The sequence below is a fragment of the Dendronephthya gigantea genome, unplaced genomic scaffold (genome assembly GCF_004324835.1).
Source record: "Dendronephthya gigantea isolate DGI-Jeju-01 unplaced genomic scaffold, DenGig_1.0 000001F, whole genome shotgun sequence".
In the NCBI taxonomy this organism is placed as follows: Eukaryota; Metazoa; Cnidaria; class Anthozoa; order Malacalcyonacea; family Nephtheidae; genus Dendronephthya; species Dendronephthya gigantea.
In genome coordinates, this window is record NW_021163011.1 from 4,332,182 (window position 1) to 4,354,395 (window position 22,214).

The 22,214-nt window shown below is 36.8% G+C and overlaps 4 protein-coding genes across 4 annotated transcripts; 3 read left to right on the forward strand and 1 right to left on the reverse strand.

The window, feature by feature from the left end:
- The first annotated feature begins 486 nt into the window (after positions 1–486).
- Positions 487–5,150, forward strand: LOC114528342 (deleted in azoospermia-like). Its single transcript, XM_028549968.1, has 10 exons — positions 487–765; positions 947–994; positions 1,213–1,307; positions 2,866–2,920; positions 3,179–3,235; positions 3,693–3,750; positions 4,171–4,247; positions 4,516–4,554; positions 4,762–4,790; positions 4,971–5,150. Exons 1-9 carry the CDS (start codon positions 730–732, stop codon positions 4,777–4,779), a joined length of 483 nt encoding a protein of 160 aa, XP_028405769.1. The 5' UTR covers positions 487–729; the 3' UTR covers positions 4,780–4,790; positions 4,971–5,150.
- Positions 5,151–16,017: 10,867 nt separating this feature from the next.
- Positions 16,018–17,759, forward strand: LOC114530884 (melatonin receptor type 1B-A-like). Its single transcript, XM_028552485.1, has one exon. The coding sequence runs from the start codon at positions 16,018–16,020 to the stop codon at positions 17,284–17,286; it is 1,269 nt and encodes a 422-aa protein (XP_028408286.1). The 3' UTR covers positions 17,287–17,759.
- Positions 17,760–17,878: 119 nt separating this feature from the next.
- On the reverse strand, positions 17,879–19,802 carry LOC114526243 (DNA damage-regulated autophagy modulator protein 1-like). Its single transcript, XM_028547781.1, has 2 exons — positions 19,358–19,802; positions 17,879–18,629 (listed from the first exon to the last, which is right to left on the reverse strand). Exons 1-2 carry the CDS (start codon positions 19,706–19,708, stop codon positions 18,216–18,218), a joined length of 765 nt encoding a protein of 254 aa, XP_028403582.1. The 5' UTR covers positions 19,709–19,802; the 3' UTR covers positions 17,879–18,215.
- Positions 19,803–19,993: 191 nt separating this feature from the next.
- LOC114527096 (DNA damage-regulated autophagy modulator protein 2-like) lies at positions 19,994–21,858 on the forward strand. The gene is made up of 2 exons (XM_028548701.1): positions 19,994–20,756; positions 21,151–21,858. Exons 1-2 carry the CDS (start codon positions 20,406–20,408, stop codon positions 21,568–21,570), a joined length of 771 nt encoding a protein of 256 aa, XP_028404502.1. The 5' UTR covers positions 19,994–20,405; the 3' UTR covers positions 21,571–21,858.
- Positions 21,859–22,214: the final 356 nt, after the last annotated feature.

Here is a 22,214-nt window from a genome sequence, read left to right on the forward strand (position 1 = left end):
TTATGTAGTTCAACAACGTTTAAAGAGATTAATACAAAACAGAGAAGGAGCTGTGTTGTAAAACGCAGAATTGGTTGATTTGGTTCCGACAAAGCCAAGTATAAAGACCCAAGGGTGATGACCTAACATGATTGGGACAGATTGCAGACTTCTTGTCTCTTGAAAAAATTTTTAATTGGCGCCGCTTTTGAGTTTATGTATAGAGTGCATTTGGCCGCAATTTCGCACCAAAGCAAATTCGTTCCTTTACATCGGTTCAGGGTATCTCATAGCATGCAGGCTATATAGGTATCTCATAAACGAAAACTTTTTTAAAACTAATTTAAACACCAAAACGCGATTGCGTAGCAAATAGAATTCTATGCATGCATGTAATTATTTAGACAATCCCTCGTATATATATTTGCGTTTAGCTTTATTACGCAGTGTCAGGGCATTGAAATTCAAACTATGGCACCAACATGCAAACGATCGTTAAATATCTATTATATTTAGGTATCTATGGTAATTCTCGTATACCTCTGACTCTGTAGCTCCATGTTCAATCGTGCGGGACTTTCTATAGCTTCCTATTGGACAACACTAACAATTGACATGGTTTGGAATTCCTTCGCTGTCTTTCATTTGCATGCCGACAAACCGACTTGTTTTTAAGTTTCACTGGCGCGAGGAGCAAGCGGTCCAATAAGGGAAAGTTTTTAATATTTTTTAACTTCAAATTCAATCAAAATGATGGGACACTATGTGGAACAATCGCAGCCAGAGGTACGGAAAGCTTTGTTGTAGACGTAGTTACAGTGTCAGTGTAAAAATCATCAAGTATGCAGACGTAGAGCTGATATTTTTTGAGAACTTAATCTTGCGTCCCATACAGCAACCTTTGTGCTCTTGTTTTAATTGACATGATAAGAAACCGTGTTCTTTTTTACTTATTTGTTTCATAAAGGAAGAAATATTTCCAAATAGAGTTTTTCTTGGAGGCTTAGATCGCAAAGTAAGAAAGACGGTATTCATGCATGCACATTTTACTCGACAAATTATAATATATAATTATGAAAATACTATCACAACATCAGTATTATACATAGAAAGTTCCCTGCAGACACGAGTCCATCTACCGATACATGTTCTTCTATTGCATAGACTAATGTCGTCAAATTTTTTATAGTCGCAATTAAAGGCCCAATTAATGAAAATTCTGGCATTTTGTAGTTTACTGAGATGCAATTGGAGACCTTCTTCTCCGACCGTGGTTCAGTTATCGATGTGCGAATTGTATGCGACCGAAAAACCGGAGTATCGAAGGGGTAAAAACAATCTCATTCTTGCATGGTATTAGTATTTAGAATAGCATTGATTATAACAGTATTCGTTTCTTATTAAAACGTCAATGCATGTGTTAATAGGACGTCTGACAAACCGAAACAGGCAAGAATTATATTTTTCGACCATGCACGTGTTTGAATCTCCTGCATGCATCTACATGAATGTCACAAATTATCCGAATCATACGATAGATGCATTTTCCCCTTCTCTATTTATTTTGAGCAAATTATGAAGCATAAAGTTTATTTGCTTCTATCCATGTTCGTCAATGGAATTAAAATTAGCATTTGGTCTCAACCCGATCAAGGCCGGTACACACTATAGGCGCGACAAATCGCTGCAACACGTCGCTGCAACTCGTCGCAGCGACAAATTTCATCGTGTGATCGGTCTGAACAGGGGGATTTGTGCGAAAACCTTTTCGTTCCGATGACAAGGATATCATCAATCATCATTGCCCAAATGTGCACACGAAGTGATTTGTAGCAGTGACGTTTTGCAGCGATTGTCGCCTAGTGTGTACAGGCCCTAAATGGGAATTTGTAGAATTTCTAGCAATGAGGCATGGAATGCTATCGTATTTTGTCTACCAAAATCAAATTTGATATTGTAAGCATGTCGATGATTAACCACACGGAGTAATGACAATAAATTACAAAAAACATTGAATTAATTACTAATTGTCGATGCGCTGTTCTTGCGTATATTCGGTATCAGTTAGCCTGTTCACAGATGCAACGCTCCTTCTATCAGTTGTACTCGTAAAATCAATAGCTAAGTCTTTAGCTAATCAATAGCAAATAATTAATCATTCAGTTTTAAAAATTATAAATCCAACCAGACTTTACAAATGCAGTCATAAAACGAACCAAGAGATACTTGCAATGCAAAATATTCTCCTGTCGACCGAAACGTATGCACTTGACAGATCACTGAACTATATAATGAATCGAATTTTTTTTTTACTGGAATTTTTTTTACTGGAAAGCATGTGTACAACATTTTCGCGGAAAAATTGTCAGTAATTTCGCTAACTTGAAAATATCGCCTGTCGAATCAGGCCTCCCTTGCGGGATAAAAGGAGGGGCAATAGTCAGTTTTGAACATTCATTCACTACAAAAAAAATACATTATGTTGCGCCTAGGTCTTACCACCGACCTTTAGATTTCAGGTCGTCCCCCGAATTTATGTCATGGGTTGGTGCTGAATATACCAATAATATCACATCGCATCGATCGCACTACTGGCACGCATTACGCGAAAAACCTGGGAACGAGGATGATCAGATCGTCTGATCGATAATCTTAGAAAGTTTTTCTTGACTACTAGTGTCTAACCTAGTCATTACTAGGTGCCTGTATCTTGAAATTTAAACGTAATGGCCCGGTATAGACCTTTTAATATAGCGTGTGCCTGATTGGCATAAAGACACAGACACTTCCCTAAGCGTGTAAATGCTCGAAGAAGAAGCATTGGCGTGTCTTGTTTGGTTCATGTGGAATCACAGTTGATTTGTAAATTTACCTGTTATCTTTTAGCTACGGATTTGTAACCTTTGAGGATGTGGAAGTTTGCAAACAACTTATCAATCAGGTATTCGCGACCCTGGGCCTGATCCAACCATTGGGGACAAACAACCTCGCAAGCCAGCTACCTACAGGTAGAAAAGCTGGCTTGCAAGGTTGGGGGACAAATACATTTAGGATGATTTTCATTGGAATTGAAGTACTTTTGTCATAGCCTCGTTAATTTTCACGTTGAGTGAATATTTTTTTATCCGGCGATTAGAATATTCGGTCTCAGTTCTATATTATTCGAGATATAAAAAATGTTTATTCATTTTTAATTCAGGGATCTATTGAATATCAAGGCAAGACACTTCGAGTGCGAACTGCTATCAGAAGAAAGGTATACCGAGAGGTCGAGGTGGCGCAGGGGGTATTAGGGGGGGGTTATGTTCGACAATATATTCAGTTCCGGAAAGGAGATGGCATTGGCTATCGAGCCTCGTTTTCATGCTACACATTTTAGGCCGTTCTACATTGTTGTTTGTGACTGTTCATGTGATCACGAGTGCCTTAATAGTAAATGTATTAGGTTCTTATAAGATTACTGTGCATCTTACTTTACAAAGTGAAGGCCCTAAGCCAAATTTACTTTATGTAAGCGAGGCTCTATAGCCAAGTGACGAGCTTCCGGAAGGGCGTATTTTATCCTTTGTGTTTCGTTTCGATATTTGTCACTTCCAAATTTTTTCTGCCAGGTCCCAAGGCCTAGCCACGTTATTTATAGGCCTAGCCACTATAACGCCCGCCGTTTTCAATTACACATTAGTAGCCAGTTTAAAACAGGACTGTTCTTACAGGGTCAAGGTCAATTTGAAGAGGAAAAACTAAAAAATCAGAAACTATCTCAACCGCAAGGTATATGTTGAAACAGGTGGTCTCGCGTGACTGGGCGCTGCATATCACTAGTGAGAGCAAAATTGAACGATTGAAAATTGATTTGAAAATCATGTTGCATCACGGATTTTTGGGTAATAGAGTAATAAAACTCAAGTTGCTTCCCCGAGAAAATAAGCTTTCTGACGCCGAATGAATTCTGACGCAGACGATTCCAAAGCGTTGTTGGTAAAGTAAAGGGCCTCCATTCTTTTTGTTCTGCTATTTCGTGTGCCCGACCACACCCTACCTTGGACTTCACTCTAAGGTTTATAGTCAAGTTACACACTGAAGGTCGTTTATAAAATTTGACGTTTGCTTAATGCAAGATTTCATGTAAATTATTTCCCCTGCATTTCTATATCTTGATTTATTATTTATTGTTCCATGTCTATGATTTAGCGAGCAATGCAGAGAATACTTATTACGCATACCTATGGCCAACTGCAGATTGTACACCTTATCAATACGCATTACCAGTAAGTTTAGTGACAGTTACTGCATGTAGATCTGCTGACACATGGTGTTATTCTTTTCAGCAACTGTAAAGGCGGTGTTAAACTATTCAATTTGCCTTGCAACTTGCAATGCGAAATGCTAAGAAAACGTTAGCAGAAATGTTCGTATTTGACAACTTTAGTCTTTAGTTTAGATGCCTGCAATTCTAGTTGCATTGCAAGTTGCAAAGATATCTCGCCAGATGTAAATGCATCGCTATAGCATTTTTCAAATATTTTCCCAATATAGTACCAGAATGTAGTATATCTCCCAACTGTCTTCTTTCAGGTATGTAAAGTAATATCTACTTGTTAATATCAATACGGTTTAAAGAATATGCTATATATATATATATATATATATATATATATATATATATATATATATATATATATATATATATATATATATATATATTTAAAACATAGGGTATAGTTAATTGTTCTATAATTTTTACAATTAAATCTCGCTACACTAATTTTTTTTTCTCGACAGCCATGGTCAAGTTTTTAACATTTTAAAAGGTAATTTACCAGAAATGGCTACGATAAAAACACAACTCATAAGAGAAACCCCACAAAAGCCAGGCCGTACATTTCCAGGCGTAATCTAGACCATTTTCATCATCAACTGCCAAACTCAACATGTGTCATCGGGATACGACTTGTTGACACGTTCGACAAAAATCATGCTTTTTATTTTAGATGCTGTATTTTGAATGCAGTGGAATAATGCTCTCTTAAAGAAAGTTTTTTCATCGATATTTTTACATGTGTGACATAACGGCAACTATATACTTTTTACTATCATTCTTATATACCAAGATTATTTCTTAAGCATGTGAATGATGTGATATATTTTTCTATATTGGATGTGATCCTAACTTGTGTAATCAATGTGAACTGAGATATATATGCTTCAAATAAAATGCTAAGTGTTAACGTATATCATGCAGTAAGTCCCTTTAATTTGTCTTATTCTATTATACCTTAAGTATTTCTTAGTTCGAGGCTCAGTTCCTATCCCTTATTCCCTTAGCGTGAATAGCTAATGCGCGGGCTTGCATTTTGTCCTTCGCATTAATGTTAGCTAACAAGAATTATCCAGAATTGAGTTAATGGGTCTTTTAGAGTGGACGTCCCCCCAGGCCCCAGACCGACTGCAGTTAACCTAAACTCAATTTTCTTTTCAAACGGACCCAAGGAAAACTATGGTACTTCGTGGTGTTCAGTAGTTGTTCGAAGAAATGAATCTTTCTAGCGATTGAGCGGCTAATGTGTGTGCTGAGAGCTGTGAACGGAGACAAAATATGCATCACTGTTTTCTGAGAATTATACATATTAATATTTACCGAATTACCTAAAGATAAAAATACACAAATATGCATCACTGTTTTCTGAGAATTATACATATTAATATTTACCTAAAGATAATGTTAATAAAACTAATTTCTGATATCAACAATTTAACTAATTTAGTTTGTTCCCGTCTAGCATAAAGATGCATGTTGGCATGCATTAATTTCACCAAGAATCTGCCCCAGATACTGCGTGACGAGCTATTTCTAAAGGTAGCTGAACTCCCTTCATCAGAAATTCTGTAATGTCTTTACATATCAGGAGGCATGACTCAAACGGCGATAAACAAACGTACCAGCCAGCACAGAAGAAACCTATTGGCCAGCCGATGAAAAGTAACAATAGGATCCACAAAATTGTCCAAATGACTTTCATGGTTTTTTCGTCACGTACGTTTCGTCAGCGATTATGATAGTAGAGTGAGACTGAGTGTATTTATTATTTCAGCTACAGAAAAGTAAAAAATTGCAGTGGCCGTAAGTAAAAAAACATGTGGTGTAGATACCGTATTACATTATATATAAAGGTACAAAATAGCTCTAGTTTGACTGACAGTTCTGATAAGATGACATTCGAGTATTGGTTCAGAGTTCGTACCGGTACAATTGTCAAAGCCTTAATATTACTCAAATAAAGTCTAGAATAGCAGTTACACGAATCCAAAGAATGAATAAGATCAAGTTGACTGAAACTACGTTGACATAGGACCAGGTGCATACAAATGCGGGGCCGTAATCTTATGCGCCCGTTTTCTCGTGTTTCACTGTGCTGAGAGATCCAGTCATTGTTGTCATGGCAAGCCAACACTCGTAGTCGTAGACTACGCGGCCTGCATGCATAGGCCTGCATAGTATTGTACAACAACCTGCAGTATATTAGTTTCCTATTTGGTTTAACTGTGGTTTAGTGCAAAAATGGGATATCATTGTTTTCTTTCGAGCTGTTTTGCACAAAGTCAGACAAAATGGTATGACCTATTTAATATCTCCTGTGAGATTTCCATAATAGGTTAGAGTTCATGTTCTTTTATTGACTGAAAATTTATTTATTATCTATTGCATTGATAAAACGGTGATTTAGCTTACAGCTTCTTTTGGGCTCATGCCGCGGACATATGCAGCCCTTTGGCCTTTTAACGTAGTAAAAGTCTGATGTTACATAATAGATAATTCCGAGGATAATTCCCTGTAATTGCTAAATTTTGCTTTAATTTGATTTATACCAATAATTTGATTTTATTCAATCATATATATAGTTTATCGCTTCATAATATTCTCTTATTCCTGTTAAGAATAACACCCTGTTTTAGTATATATAGGTCTGTTTGCGCCATGAGTGACAATATTAACGATCTAAATTATCAGTAAATTCATATTACATCTGCATAGACATAGCCATTCTTTTCCTAGCGTATGATAAAGATTCTTCATCTATCTTCTCAAGTATTAATTACCATTAATTATGACAGTGATTTTTAAAGCACTTAATATATTGTAGCTTACCTTCGGCTTCGGTTCACACTCGGGTTCCCAAAAATTTTGAAATATATTTTCTGCGTATAGTGCAATTGAGTGCAATGCAATGACTGTCTGAGTGGCAGGATGTTGTTACAGGTCACGAGACACGAGAACACACTTAGGATCACGCGGAAACATATTCAGATCGGCACACAATCACATTGTTTCAAATATACCTCATGATCCCGGTTAACATGGCGTCCTGTAAGGAGCTCTGGCCTGAGGTACTGAAACTCCAAACGGTTATTAACAACATTTGCAACTTATGCGAGATATGTTAATAGGACTAGTTTATAGGTCGTATTTTTGTCACGTGACTCGCCTGGAATGCAATTCAAACGATATATAATGAGATGATAAAAAAATAATGAGGTTAAACGAGGCTTAAAATTTCTTTATCCAATTTATTTGAATTTGCATTGCGCGAGTCCAAAACATATATTCTCGTAGACAGACAGTGAAATAAACTGACTTTTTTTGGAATCGGTCCCTTTGCAAGCGTTTGACGTTCATTTCTTTTTCCCGCCAAACATACTATAATACCGGATTAGGGCGTTTACACGGAAACAGAAATGTACCGGATCATTCTTCATGTCACCTCCAAAGCGGAGTGATTTTCATTCCGCGAAGCGTACTAGATTCCTACATGATTGCTACATCCTATCTAGTACGCTACTAATCCGGTATCGTGTACTCTGGGGCCTCAAAATAGCCAAATCAACTTGCTCGCTCCAGCTCAGTTAGATCAGCTAGATGCTGTTTCCGCAGTGGTGTTGACAGTTCGAGTTCTGCTGTCAAATGGACGTCGACTCTTCCCTGAAGTTATTATGCATAGGAAAACGATTGTGAATGGCCGAATTTCCAACTTTCCAACAACAGGGGGGGGAGGTGAATATTCATAATTTCGGCCCTGTTTGGGTATCACAAAAGTACAAAGATAGAATGCCTCAATGACAATTATTCACTGCCTTTCTCTTGTTTCCACTGCAGGATCCGCCAGCCTGAATCTCAATCAACAGGGTGTCCCAAAAAAAAGTCCCCCTACTGAAATGAAGCTTTTGTTGGAACTTGAGTGCATCATCAAGGTCGAGGCATTCAAATAAAGCGTCTTGCTTTCATCTGGGTTTATCATAATATTAAGGCAATCAGATTCTAACAAAGGCTTGATTTCAATAGAGGGGATTTTTTTGGGGGACACTCTGTATATCATGGTTCATATTGCTCCCACGTATCGGTGAATTGTTGTATCAATTATTCGCCTGATATATTATTCTTTGTTTGGAAAGATCTTTCTAGATTAGCGGCCAATAATTAATGCCCCCGTGAAGCAATGCTTATTTGCATGTCACAAAGCTCCCAATCAGGCAAATATAGTTAAAAATGCAAATTAACAGCCGATCAAGCGGATCAACATTCGTACAGATATCTAGTCAGTCAATTCGTCACGGACTGTCTTTTAGATTTCGTTGCAATATTAAGTCAAGATTAATAATACCTGACTGTATCAGATCAACTGACCTAAAATACATTGAAGCCTAGTTATCGTCATCAGGTAGGTTTGGATTCTTTTTATATGGCTATACAATAGTCTCAGAAAACGCGGCTTAGCATACTATAGCAGTTATATAAGACATTTAAGGGTGTATAGATGGCGTCTATAACGCTATATCGATATAGCTTAACATTGCCACCAGTAGTGGCAACTGCAACGCGGCTATCAGAAGTCTTGACTCTACCAAAACGTCAAAACGAAGCTTGGCTCTATTCTTAAAAGATTTGCTGTGTAATTGTTATTATTGTATGTTATGTGTTAATTGTGTGTATCCAAGAAAGCCGGTGCAAAAGTTGTGTTGCAATCCAATTCGGATATGATAAATGTATGGTCATTTAAGAGTATACCAAAACTCGCCGCGCGATCGCTTTTTATATTAAAACATTCAGTATGTTACTGTCATGCACAATTAATTGCTCTGGCATAATATTCAACATAACAATTAGAGGAGTTCGGTATTATAGTAAATTTAACTTGAGTAATGTTTGGATGTTACAGCGCGGCTACACCCTATATACAGTATGTAATATATATATAGCTACACATTACATACTGATGTAGTTGTATTATAAATTATCCATACTTCTAGATTCACATAAGCAACTCTTGTCAAGTGTCGATAAAATGAATGTTCTTTGGGCGATCATTTGGTTTCTAGTGCTAATCTTTCTTGCATGGCCGGTTGGATTTTTCTGCGCCGGGTGGTACATTTGTTGTTCGCCGTTTGAGGCTTGTATCGATGGCTGCAAGTCTATTACCGATTTACTGATGAAAGGATTGTCATTTCCACTTGACGTTGCAAAGCACATGGTGGAGGGAAAGAGTAGTTGGTAATAAGATAAGCAATAGGAATAACGATTTGCCAGCGGTTAGATTTCACGGGCAAGGACATAGACATAGACTGACTGTATGTCACTATAGAAACGTGATTATTTATAAAAAAGGTAATATCAATGTCACACAGTAGCTCGGAGTAGCATTCACTTGTTGAAATGTAGCATATAAACAGACAAGTATATTTTTGTTGTTTGGAATTGAACCATAAACGTCTGCAAATTTCCAAATCACCCTAATTATAGTTTTCGCGGCATTACTATTCTCACACGGTTATAGGCTCGCGACATATAATACATGATCGGATATAAGCTCTCAACTTTTAATACAACGTTACCCCAAAAGGCGATATAAAAAGTCAAAATATCGATAAAGCATTTTCTTGAACATATTACAAATGAGCAGAATGATAACTTACATAGTCGTACAGATCTTGCTGCAGTACTGTTTAATCATCCTCTTATATATATTATTATTCATGTACACTAGTTGATGCATAGAACAAGATGCATGCGTATCCTTTGGCTTTGCGAGAAGTTGAGAAAACGCAGAACATGCATGCATTAGTGATTCTTTCATGGCGATATTCTACTTCATGCATGCATGCGAAAGGTGTATTGCATGGTTCCTATCTGTTTGATTGCTGTGGTTTTACTTCGATCGGTGGAGAGAAACATGGAGAATATGTTGATTTTAAATGACGCTACCATGCATATTCGCAGGGCCGTTCCTCCTGGGGGGGTGTGGGGGGGTGTATCACCCCCCCAAAATAAATGCTAAGGGGCCCTGCTTTTGGGGAAGAACTTGCCTTATTTCAGTTATTTGATTTAACAACAAAGCTAAAAATAATGATATTTATGAAGAAAATAACCAACATTTTTCGATTTTCAACTGGTTTTCTCCCCTAATGTCTTCTTAAACTAGCGTTTTCTTCTCGTTTTCTCCCCCTTTGAAGCACGACTTACATGAAGTTTTTCGCGCTTATTTTGATCACATCAACTGTGGGCTCAAATGTCTGTCATTTTCATCATATTAAAAGATTCTAAGCAGGATTAAAGACAAATTAAGCCGGGTATTTATTCATTTATTCAAAACTTAAGTTTTAGTAAGCTTAAGTTTGTCGAGTCCCGCTGTAGAAATTTAATGGGCAATATATAAAAGACTTGATTCTCTTATGCTTTTGGCATGCGAAAAAGATTTGGCTGAGAAGGTTGATCTCCAAAACCTTGGCAAGGTGTGGTCTGGAATTAAACACAGGCGCATTAAATTGATATGACTGTACATTCCTTCGTTTGGGCAAAATTAAACTTGCAATGGTTAGATTCCAATTATTTGTAACTGTAAAAGATTTACTGAAACATTAAATAGGTTGCGACTTTTAAGGGGGCCCAAAAGTCGATAAAGTGTTGAGGGGCCCAAAATTTTGTGACACCCCCCCAATAAAATATCGGTCGGCACGGCCCTGCATATTCGCTACCATAGACATAATAGTAAATATGTCTTCTGGTTACCGCGGGGTTTTACACAAAGAGGTAAGTCTCACAATGATCTATATATTAAGGAAGCAACATGTCAGAGTAGTAGCATCACGATAAAATGAAGTTATGAGAAGTCGAGTGGCCGTAATAGGAATGGTGGGCGATGTATTGCTTGTGGTCGTTGACGAAGAAAATTTATACAAAATAACAAAGCACTTTATTAACCATCGCCAACCGTCGGTGACATATGAGAATCAAATTAATTTCCCGTAGCTTATTTCTAGCAAAATAATTAACTAGCGATGTGGAGCTAACCGCGACCTGCCGGAACCGACGTCTATTTCTGCATGGGCAGAAACATTCTCACTACTCGTCATTTTAATTTGCGCCACTGAAGTTAACTGATGACGTTTATACTTTTAATTAAAGGTAGTAGTATATGAACCCGGTCACAGACGAGTGTCTCGTCCAAACTTTCTCGTCATAACTTTCCCATCCAAACAGACGGGGGAGTTGGACGGGAATCCCGTCTTGACCGAGAAACACTTGCCTTAGATGTAGACGAGTCTCTAAAATATTAACATAGTCAAGGACGGGACAAGGCTAAGGGAAAATAGATAAGTTTATACGTATGATGGGTCGGGTAGTGCATGCTAAAAAAGGTATCGTAATTATTACGATTTTTTAAGCACCAACCCTGCTTTTGACGTCACGTAATTAAATCTCGTTAGAAAACAAGGTGGCGGGTATTTAAGGTTAGAACTGTTATGAGTGTCAATCATTGGAAATCCATGCTTCGTTGTAGGCTGTCATTTTTTAATAAACCATGATTTTTATGGGTTTTTGCGAATAAATTATGATTCCCACTCTCTCGCCAGGCAACAAGAAACTACGTGATTGGTTTTGACCAATCGCGTGAGTAGATTTAGGCCAATGCACGAAGATTGTATATTGATCACCAATATCTTGCCCTGAAAGTAAGGATGGTAAACAAATTTATAAAAAGTGTAAATTTTCTTCTAAACAACGCAAAAATAATTTTTGGTGCCATAGGGTATACCCTTTATTTTAATTAATTAATTACACAATAAAATTAAACTAGGCTAAAAGTAAAAATGCATAAATAACATTTACGATTTAAAGATTATTTACACATCATATAAAGGTCTGTTCATACGATCCAATTTTTTTGGATCCTTTCACTTCTGATGGATGTTTTATATAGTCTGTTGTCTTGTACTGTATGTGAGCATCAAATCCACTGCAACCAATGCAGTACTGCTTCATCAATAACCGACTATATTTCATACGTCAGAAGTGATTTGGATCCAACAAAATTGGATCGTGTGAACAGACCTTATTAAGAATGTGTCGAACGTAATGTTAAGAGCTAAGTCATTGAGTTTATGTTCATTTGCATTCGATTCCGGCACATGAAAAGCTCTACGTCTGAAATAAACGGGCCTAATTTTGAATGTTATGACAACCAGTTCTGCAATTCTCTACCATCCTTGTTTTCCTTCTTTAAGACGTTTGGCAACTTCAAATGGTAACTTTACACCACGCATTAGGAATTCGTTCACGTCCTTAAGCGGTTCTATGCACACTTCAAACGGTGAGAGGCAAACATACCATCCAGCAGCAAAAAATCCTATAGGCCAAGCAAGGAACCAGAGAACAAGCAGCCAAATGATTACCCAAAGAGGATTCATGATTAATTGAAAGCTTTGCTACAACAAAACGAAGTATAGCAATATTCTTGTTTATAGCTGTATATTACAATGAAATTACATTCGAATAACCGACTGTTTCAAGTGCATGAAGCAGGAAAGACACTTTTAAACTTTCCAAAATTGCGTCTAGAAACATTTTCTCAACGTGCATGTCTTGTGAAGAAAAATTATACGATGTGCCAACTAGGCTGGAAAAATTGATAGCCAATATCCTGTGTACTCACCTGTATACTCTAATAGTACTCAGTTCCCAGAAATCTTTCAACAAGTCTAAGTGAAGTTCTACTGATTTCTATTTAAAACAGTCGATAAACTGCTGTCGGTGTAAATTTCATTTAGTTTATATAGTTTATAGTTCTTCTATAAGTAAGCATCGTTTGAAAACTGTGTTGTGTGTGTAAACAAAGTTTCCGCAGGTACCAGGCATAGGGTGTTGTCATGGCAGACGTGATGCAAATATAAAGTTAATATATGCATGTATGTCCACTGATTACCTCCGTAAAATCAAAGCAATTTCAATATATTGCCATCTATATCTATGCGCATGCTCCCAAAAAGTATTCAAAAATCAAATTTCAATGATGTTCACAAAACACCACTATTCTTGAGCCCTTCGCTAGGATGTTATGATTTTTTATAACATTACATCGACTTTCTGGCATGCCAATGCGATTATTCACCTTTTGTAGTTTGTACTGATATCCGGAATATTAGCTACGATTGTGTTTCTCTGTTTATTAATTAACACAAAGTCTTTCTATACGCATGCATGACAATCAGTTTCAAAACCAATAATATTGATGGGCGTAAATGCGCGTAATAATTTAGCGGCAAATTTTTAGGCAAAACCGAATTACTTTGATGGAAATCATTTTGTAAATTGGCATTATTTGAATTCTATGACATGGGCTAAAAAACGGACGTATATATATATATGCGTACGTGTACAGCAGTAGGGGTCGGTTCAACCATTACTTATCAACCATTTATTAGCTATTCAGCTTTTCTCGAAACTGAGATTGCGGCATTTGCATTGCATTATATTGTTTATACACAGAGATAAGATATAATTGCCCACACGATGAGAGTCATTCCAAGACAAGAAATTGCAAAAAAAATTTAAAATAAAACACAAAACGCGTATACAAACATCTTCCACCAAAACATCTTGTTGAACAAAATCATGAACCTATTTTGAAGTCATTTTTAACTCACTAATTTTTTTAAAATAGTGCCGTGGGGCACTATTTTCACTTCCCTTCAAGTCATTGGGCACCTCTATTTTCAAAAAGTGCACATTCTCGCTCCCTCTGCTCTAAGTGGGGGTGATTGCTATACTACGACAAAATGGACAAATAGTCCTTTTCACGTGTTTCCGAAGGGGTCTTTGTCGTGTCAGCCGTCAAGTCTTTTACTTCATGCGTTTGTGTACATTGGTTTAAGGAATTCCGTAGAGTAGCCGGTTTGTGTAAACCTCTTACGCTCAATTGTTGCCGTTTGTAAATAGTGTCTCGCGTGCTAGTTTATATAACACTCACAAGTCACAACCATTTTTATCTCCTACAAAATTTACCTCCTAAAATCTATAAATCTGACCTCTACCATGCAGAAAGGGGAAACGTCGTCGGGGTGGCAAAAGGGGTAGATCCCCCCTCCCCCTAGAAAAAACATAACTTGTAATCTTCCTTTTTGCGATATAAGTTATTAGTAAACTAAATGTATATATAAACTCAGCCGTTGGCATGAAGTTGCATGGAAATTTTGTTATTTCGGCCAATTTTGGAGTAAAACAAGAAATCTTGATTTGATAAATAACAAATGTCAAGTTTGTTTCATATAAAAGAATCACATTTCGAGTTCAGCAATATGTAGACAATATAACAATAGCGCATGCAATCGGCAAAACTGTGTCAAAAGTCAATACAGTTGTCAGTCAGTGTGGAGTGCATGACTTTCCAATATATATCAGAGTTTGTTTTTGTACAATAATGACGATGTCGGACGTAAATTACTGTTTGCTTGACGCTTGATCAGATCATAATCAAAGCATAATCAAACTGAAATCGCACCGCAGTTAATTGCATTAACGGCTGCCAATATTCAATGATAAACCCACACAACCAATGACTCGATTTAAAAAACATCCATCGTAAAAAAGCTACGCGAAATCTATACAAAATTTTCAACTTCAACGTAGATCATACGTAATTGATCTTATTCTGTTCAAGATCCTTGTCGAATCCAACAAAAATACCCGTGTTTTGACGTAGTACATTCATTTTTTGTTAGCATTTAGCTTCTTGCTGATAATGGTAAACCACAGTTCAAATTCAAATTTAAGTAAATGATTAAAAATACAAGGATGGCAAGCACATATATGGACTACATTTTTTTGCTTAGATGTTAACTAAGCTATATATATTAGCTATATATGTTAACTATAAAGTAGTACATAGACAATTACCCAGCACTATATATAATCATTTCCTGTTTTTTACCCCTCTATATATATTATTGTGGATTTTGCCAGTGATCTTGTGGATTCGTGCATAGATAACCAAGAAAAATCAATATTGATTTTATGCTTTCTATACTCGTATTTATATATTCATATTTTAACCAAAATTCTTGAGAATCCATATATTCTTGAGAATACATATATCTTAAATTTATATTCTATTCAAATAAATCAGATGACTATATAATATACAAAACACATGCCCGTTTAAGAGATATTAAACCGCGCTTTCTGCCCAGCATTGACGTCAATTTAGACTTCCTACTATATATGTACTACTTCCGAGTGCCTGACGTTTGATTTTGCAAGACGCTATATTGCAAAGGTGTTCCTATTGTTAACAACGGTTCTATATTTTCGGATCATAAAAGAAAGCTGGCCGAATATTGGGATAAATGAAATAAATACTAAATAAATAATGAGCGCTATTCTTAGCCAACAGACACAAAAGTCAGCAGTTGTGGCTTTACATCGAGAAAAATGAGTGTGGTTAATCTCGGTTGGATTGAAACGACTGGAAAGCATGTGATGCACAATCATAAATTCTGACAAGAGGGGAGAGACAACCGGAGTATTTCATTATTTTCAATCAGGAGGAACGACGCGTGCTTATATGTCATAAAGCTGGATTCAGAGGACTATTGGTTGAACGAAACTTATGCATAGCTAAAGTGTAAAATCCCGTCAAGACTATTTAAAAAATACTGATAATTCATTCAAGGTTTCGCTATTGTACAATATTCTACAAGTTATATACTGGAATGAATGCTACCGGATCCGCAAGCTCCGACAATTTACCTTTTTCAGCAAAATTGTGGCTTTCCATAATTCTTATTTTACTCAATGTGTTTACAGTTTTAGCCAATCTTCTTGTAATTGGAATAGTTTTGGGAAACCATCGGCTACGGAAATGTACAAACTATCTTGTAGTCAATCTAGGTTTTGCAGACCTGCTGTTTGCTTGTACGTCCTATCCATTCGTCATAGGATCTTTAGTGGACAGCAAACAGAGCACGAACTTCAAGCTTTGTCAGTTTGTGGGATTCTCGGACTCATTTTATGCTACATCAGCATCGTTCTCCGTGGCAATCATCGCATATGAACGGTATTATTCTATAATCCACTGCTTACACTATGAACAATCCATGATGAACCGAAAGACGAAGCCTGTTATTTTAGCCGTTTGGATAGCCTCACTGTTGATCTCTTTGGCACCTTTACTTAGCTGGGGAGATTATAGCTACGAGAGATATCAGTACAAGTGCACTTTAGGCTTTATGTACGATAAGGGATATTTCTTCCTCAAAATCATTCTGACATTCATCATTCCTCTAACAGTCATGTTAGTTTGTTATAACTGGATATTCATGGTCGCAAAACGCCACGCAGCGAGCATAACTAGCATCGAAATTCGAGTTCAAAATGATCTAGTCCACGGCGCAAAACGAAATAATTTGAACAAGAAGCATCACACAGGATCAGTCTTTATCACGATAGTGGTTTATATCGTTTGTTGGCTACCAATAAACATCCTGTATCTCTTAAAGAATCTTAAACCATCAATAGCTATTCCAAGCCTAGCGCTCACCGCCAGTTGCATGTTATCATTACTGTCAAGCAGCATCAACCCGATCGTGTATGCTTTGGTCACGGGAAAATTTAGGAAGGGATTCGCAAGGTTGTGTAACAAACTAAGATCTCGAAAAAAATCAGTGACACCCTGCAAGAGAACATCCCCTGGGACATGGACATTATCAAGTGCTAGATTCTCAAGACGTGGTTCAACTTCACATGCGAAGTTTCTCTACAGAAGTGAAAATAACGTGGATAAGGCAATTGAACTGGACGCAGGCGCCAAGCAGTCGGGTGTTCTGTTGGATGTGCAGAATTTGGAAAAAGGACCACGCCTTTTGAGTCCAATCGAAATTAGTGACAACTTGTTGTCTGTATCAAAACGAAGTTCGCCGACAGAAACAAGACCAAAATCGAATCTAGAAGCTGACAATAATGACGCTGTTAATTCTTGCTAGAACTTAGGGTCTGTATACACATTTCATGCGAACGACGGGTCATGCAGGTTCTCCTGAATGTTACAATCGTGGAACTATATCAGTGTTGGTCACATGACGTTAATTTTGTATTACTGTAATAGGTCGTTCAAGATTATCAATACAAAATAGGCTTGTCATGCCGCGACGTAAAATATTTACAGAACTGTAGGGACGGCGAGTCGATCCAAAGGCAAGGGGGCATTTCGTGAAAGGGCACTTCGAATTGACACATTATAGAGAGTGTTTGCAAAATATCTCCGGTTGAATTTGGTCTCATGTTGTTTTCTCTTTGTTATATTATTTCGGTGTCCGGGGGGTTTCCGCGATACTGTTTTGTTATTCTTGAAGTTGTGTCGACTCTAGAGCAGAATTATTTATCAAAAAGTTTCAATGCAAACTTAAATTGAAAAGCACTTTGTCCTGCCCCCCTGTCGCCGTGCTGGTTAAATAAATAGCAACAGGGGAAGTCTGGCTGTGGTCCACGGTACCATATTCCTGCAGAACTGTATACTTCGTGAAACTACGTGGAATATCAAAGATGACATGAATGATATGTTTACTAATTTAGATCGTTTTTAAATTATCAAGACCTCGAAAGATAACAATAAAACCTGGGGCATGGAAAGGCTTGCAATATAGAGGTATTACGTACTTTCCCTAGTTACTACTGTATACTACATTCATGTACATCAGATTAGTTTTATAAAATTACAGTTTTTATTTTCTCGGTTCAGTGTTGTTAAAGTTTTAGTTACTTGCAAGAGACTATGCTAGCAAAACTGAAAACTACTCTGGTTCATGTCTAAATTAATCTAGATTATAAATAATAGTTTAAACATATGTAAATATTACTATATTATTAATAATCTAGTACATGCTTTACACAAACAGAGCAACCAAATTTTCATTCAAGTTGACACTGGAATTGGTTCATAGTTATCTCGATAACCAACAAGTTTTATTTCTAACCTACTATTGCATAACTCTTTTGTAAATGTTAATACCAAGATCAGGAAATTGAATACCAAAACCCATTCAAAGGCATTACCAACCACATGGGCTGTATAACCTGGGTCATCTGAATGCCAATAAAACTTATTGCCATCCCACAATCTTGCTGCGTAAGACGTCAGGATTAAAAAAGCAAGAAGACTTAAGGTGGAGATTACAGAAACTACTGTTCTCACAATGCAGACATAGACAGATACCAATCCAAATTTCTTCATATAAAAAGACATTCGAACTTGGATCCAGGCATAGATATTTCCGAATACAAAGAATATACCTGCACCAACATCATGAACAGCCTCTATTTGTGTTTCCTAAAAATATAAAATGGTATATACTTAATGAAAGTTAATAAAATATTAGAGATAATTCAAATCTGTTAATTTATGAGATAATAATCATAAAAGAAAAAAGTTAAGTCAAGTAATATAAACAGACCTAATCAGCCAAATCAGGATAGGTAATTTATCTTGACTCTTTAATACATTCATACTATTGTGGCAATATTTCATACAATTTAGGACTTTAGGTATTTCCACAGTCCACACTATATACAGACTTCTTTTATAATGTAATAGCCCTACCAAACCTACTAAACCTGAGTTTCCACAACAAGTGCCCTTGTTACAATGGGCTGAAAAATGATATTTTAATCAGATGTGACTGTTACATGAGATATAGTTACAGGGTATACCTCAGGAAAGACCTATATTGGTAAGCACACCTTATTATACTTGTACTACCAAAGTTAGCTGTGGAAAATTTTCTGAGACTTCTAGATCATCACAAATGGCCTCTCTAATAACCTTTCTGATTCTACAAAGTTTACATTTTTTTGTCCTAATCATGGTATGCATAAAGGGCACCTGATTTCATCGACGCTCTTCAGAGCAAAATTAGAGCTGCAGCTGCTCACAGTTCAAAGGAACAATCATTAGACGAAAGTCACGAAACATTTCGCATTTCCCGAAGCAAAAGTGCCGGTGAAACCAATCATTGACATTTACTTGTTTAAAATTTAAACATTTAGTTATTTGCTTACAGGAAAATTTGCCACAATACTTGCTCCAAAGATGGCCAATAAGCCAAAGAACAAACTCCAACAATTCCTAGCCAAGAGGCCACGGCTCCCCATCAAATAACCAACATCACGTTTCACTTGCAAAAAACGAACATAGACTAAAACAAAGCCGACAAACGTGGAAATATTCATTAACTGTGAGAACACATTACTCTCCGGAGATTTTGTTGCTGTGTCACTGATAGCAGGAAACCATGGTGTTATGTCACTTCGCGCAACAGCTATCACAAACGAAATTGAAATTGTTATAGCTAAAACTCCCGAGAAGCAAACGGGGAGAAGATCGGTAGTACAGCAGCTCCGTCGAAACATTTTATCGTATCATACACATGCAACAATAGACGGCACGCAACCTTCGATCCGTTTTTATCAGACAATTCACTTCTAAGAAATAAAGAGGTATACGATATTGCTTTTCTGTTTCACTTTTTTCCATCTACCAGACCGATGTTACGCAATTTTCTCAGTTTTTGATTTTAAAATTTTAAAACAACACTTCTTAGATGTTAATTGATCACATAAACTTTGTTTTGGAGTGATTCATTTAGTTGTGGTTATAGTGCAAGGATGCTCATTTCAGTTGTCGTATATTTTGTAATTTGTATTTTCATTTTGACATTTCTTCACTACTTCAGAAGAATTCAGAAGTGACTTCAGAAGTGACGTCATGTCATTACGAGAGATGGCTTCTCCGTAACAGACATTGAATAGTACGGTTGTAGTACGTGCTAGAATAAACAGCTTACCAAAGGCCGATTCCACTGTCGTATTTCTATAGTGATGAGTGCGCTGTTAAAGTGTTACTCTGCACTCTCGAAAATTCTTAGCAGGAGAAAATGGTCTGAATGGATATCATACAACGTCCCATCCAGTTAATTTGAGATCAGACCAATTGTTTTACTAATATTATGTCATGCAGTCGGGTGTTGTCATGTGATTCATTGCTAAATTCGAAAGTGTATACTAATTGTCTAACTCAAATATTCCTTCGTCCTCACATTTGAATAAGATGAGCGGGAGATGTCCTTGCGGTGCGAACTATCTCCCAGTTTTATTTGCTAGTATTCTGTTTATATCGATAATTACGTCGTTCGTTATAGCTGTTGCGCGAAGTGACATAACACCATGGTTTCCTGCTATCAGTGACACAGCAACAAAAACTCCTGAGAGTAATGTATTCTCACAGTTGGTTAACATTGCAACATTTATTGGTTTGATATTGATTTATGTTCGTTATCTGCAAGTAAAACGAGATGTTCAATTGCTGGAAGGAGGTCAAAATCCAGTTATTTTGAATCGATACAGTTTACCTATAGGATTGATTGCCATACTGGGATGCAGCTTTGTAGCAAACTTTCCGGTAAGTTTTCTAACATGATTACCACAAAATATTTGAATTATTAACCAGTCCTAATGGCGAGGAAGTCCTATTGGTGAGAAGTGCAGTCAGCAATCGTTGTATTGAAATCAGGCCCGTCGGAAGTCAGAACTAGCATCAACTAGGGACTCCACCCAATAATTTTAACATACCGTGGGTATTTCCACTTAGCTAGTTTGTTAAGGTTAAGCATACAAGTCCAAAAGCGATAGAAAACCTTTTAGTTGCTGTACAATGAATCATATTTGGCAATGTACGACCTGAGGGTCAAACTGAGGAGGTCCCAAATTGCAGCTCCCAGATCCAAATTTTATTCCAATAGGCCTGAACTGAGCCATTGAGTGTACCCACTCTTTAATTTTTTGGTTGTTTTTAGGAGTGCCAGGTTCCAATTGTTCACATCATTGGTGCCATGGTGCTATTCATATTTGGAAATATATATGTGTGGGTTCAAGTGGTTGTATCATTCCATATGAAAAGATTTGGAATCATAAGTCAATGCATCTTTAACACAAGACTTATTTTGGCTATACTTTCAACAATAAGCTTTTTTTTAACTTTATTTATTGTACATGCTGCCACCAAGAAGACTGGAAGTAATTTACATTGGCATTCCAGTGATCCAGGGTTCAAGGAACATATTGTTGGTAATGTATTTGAGTGGGTGATGGTATTTTGTTTCCTGTTGGTTTTTCTTACATTTACACGAGAACTACAACAAAACCAAATACAGGTTCGTCTTGTGGATTATGAAGCCAGTTATGATCCCATCCCAGTACAACCAGAAAATATATAAGTTATAGCAAATTGGTCTTCTTTGATTACCATATATAGAATGCTTCCAACCAATTATCATAGGCTAAAGCTGCTATTGTAAGAATACACTATACTTTAATGTAATAAATCATGTGATGCTTAATATTTGTAAATGTAATGATAGAAGAATATCTTGTAGACAATATCAATGTAAAAGAACACAATTAACCTTGTGAAGATTCAGCTATACATGATGATCCTATAACTAGTCAGCACATAAGCAGATGTTGTGCATTGATTGTTTTTGATACAATAAAAAAGTAGTATATCTGGACTTCTTTTTGCTTCAGCCTTTCACCAACATTTTTTCTTTCAGACTCAACATTTTTAAAGACTCCCTAAAACCCTAACCATAAAACCGCTAATCTAACTTGAACCTAAGTCTCTAAATCCCCTCTTTTTATCTTAGTCCCATAATCTTAAGCCCTCTAACCCTAGGTGTTGATATCAAAAGCTACTTTGAATTTAAAATTTCAAACCCTGGATCTTTAACTGTTACCCCAAAAGACCCTTTTTAACGGTTGGCTTTAAGTGCGATAACAAGTATATCACGAGGTCAGGGACTAAAATTAGTAAAATGTCCTGGTTCCTGTGACCCTGTCAGCTTTGCACCATCAAGCCAAA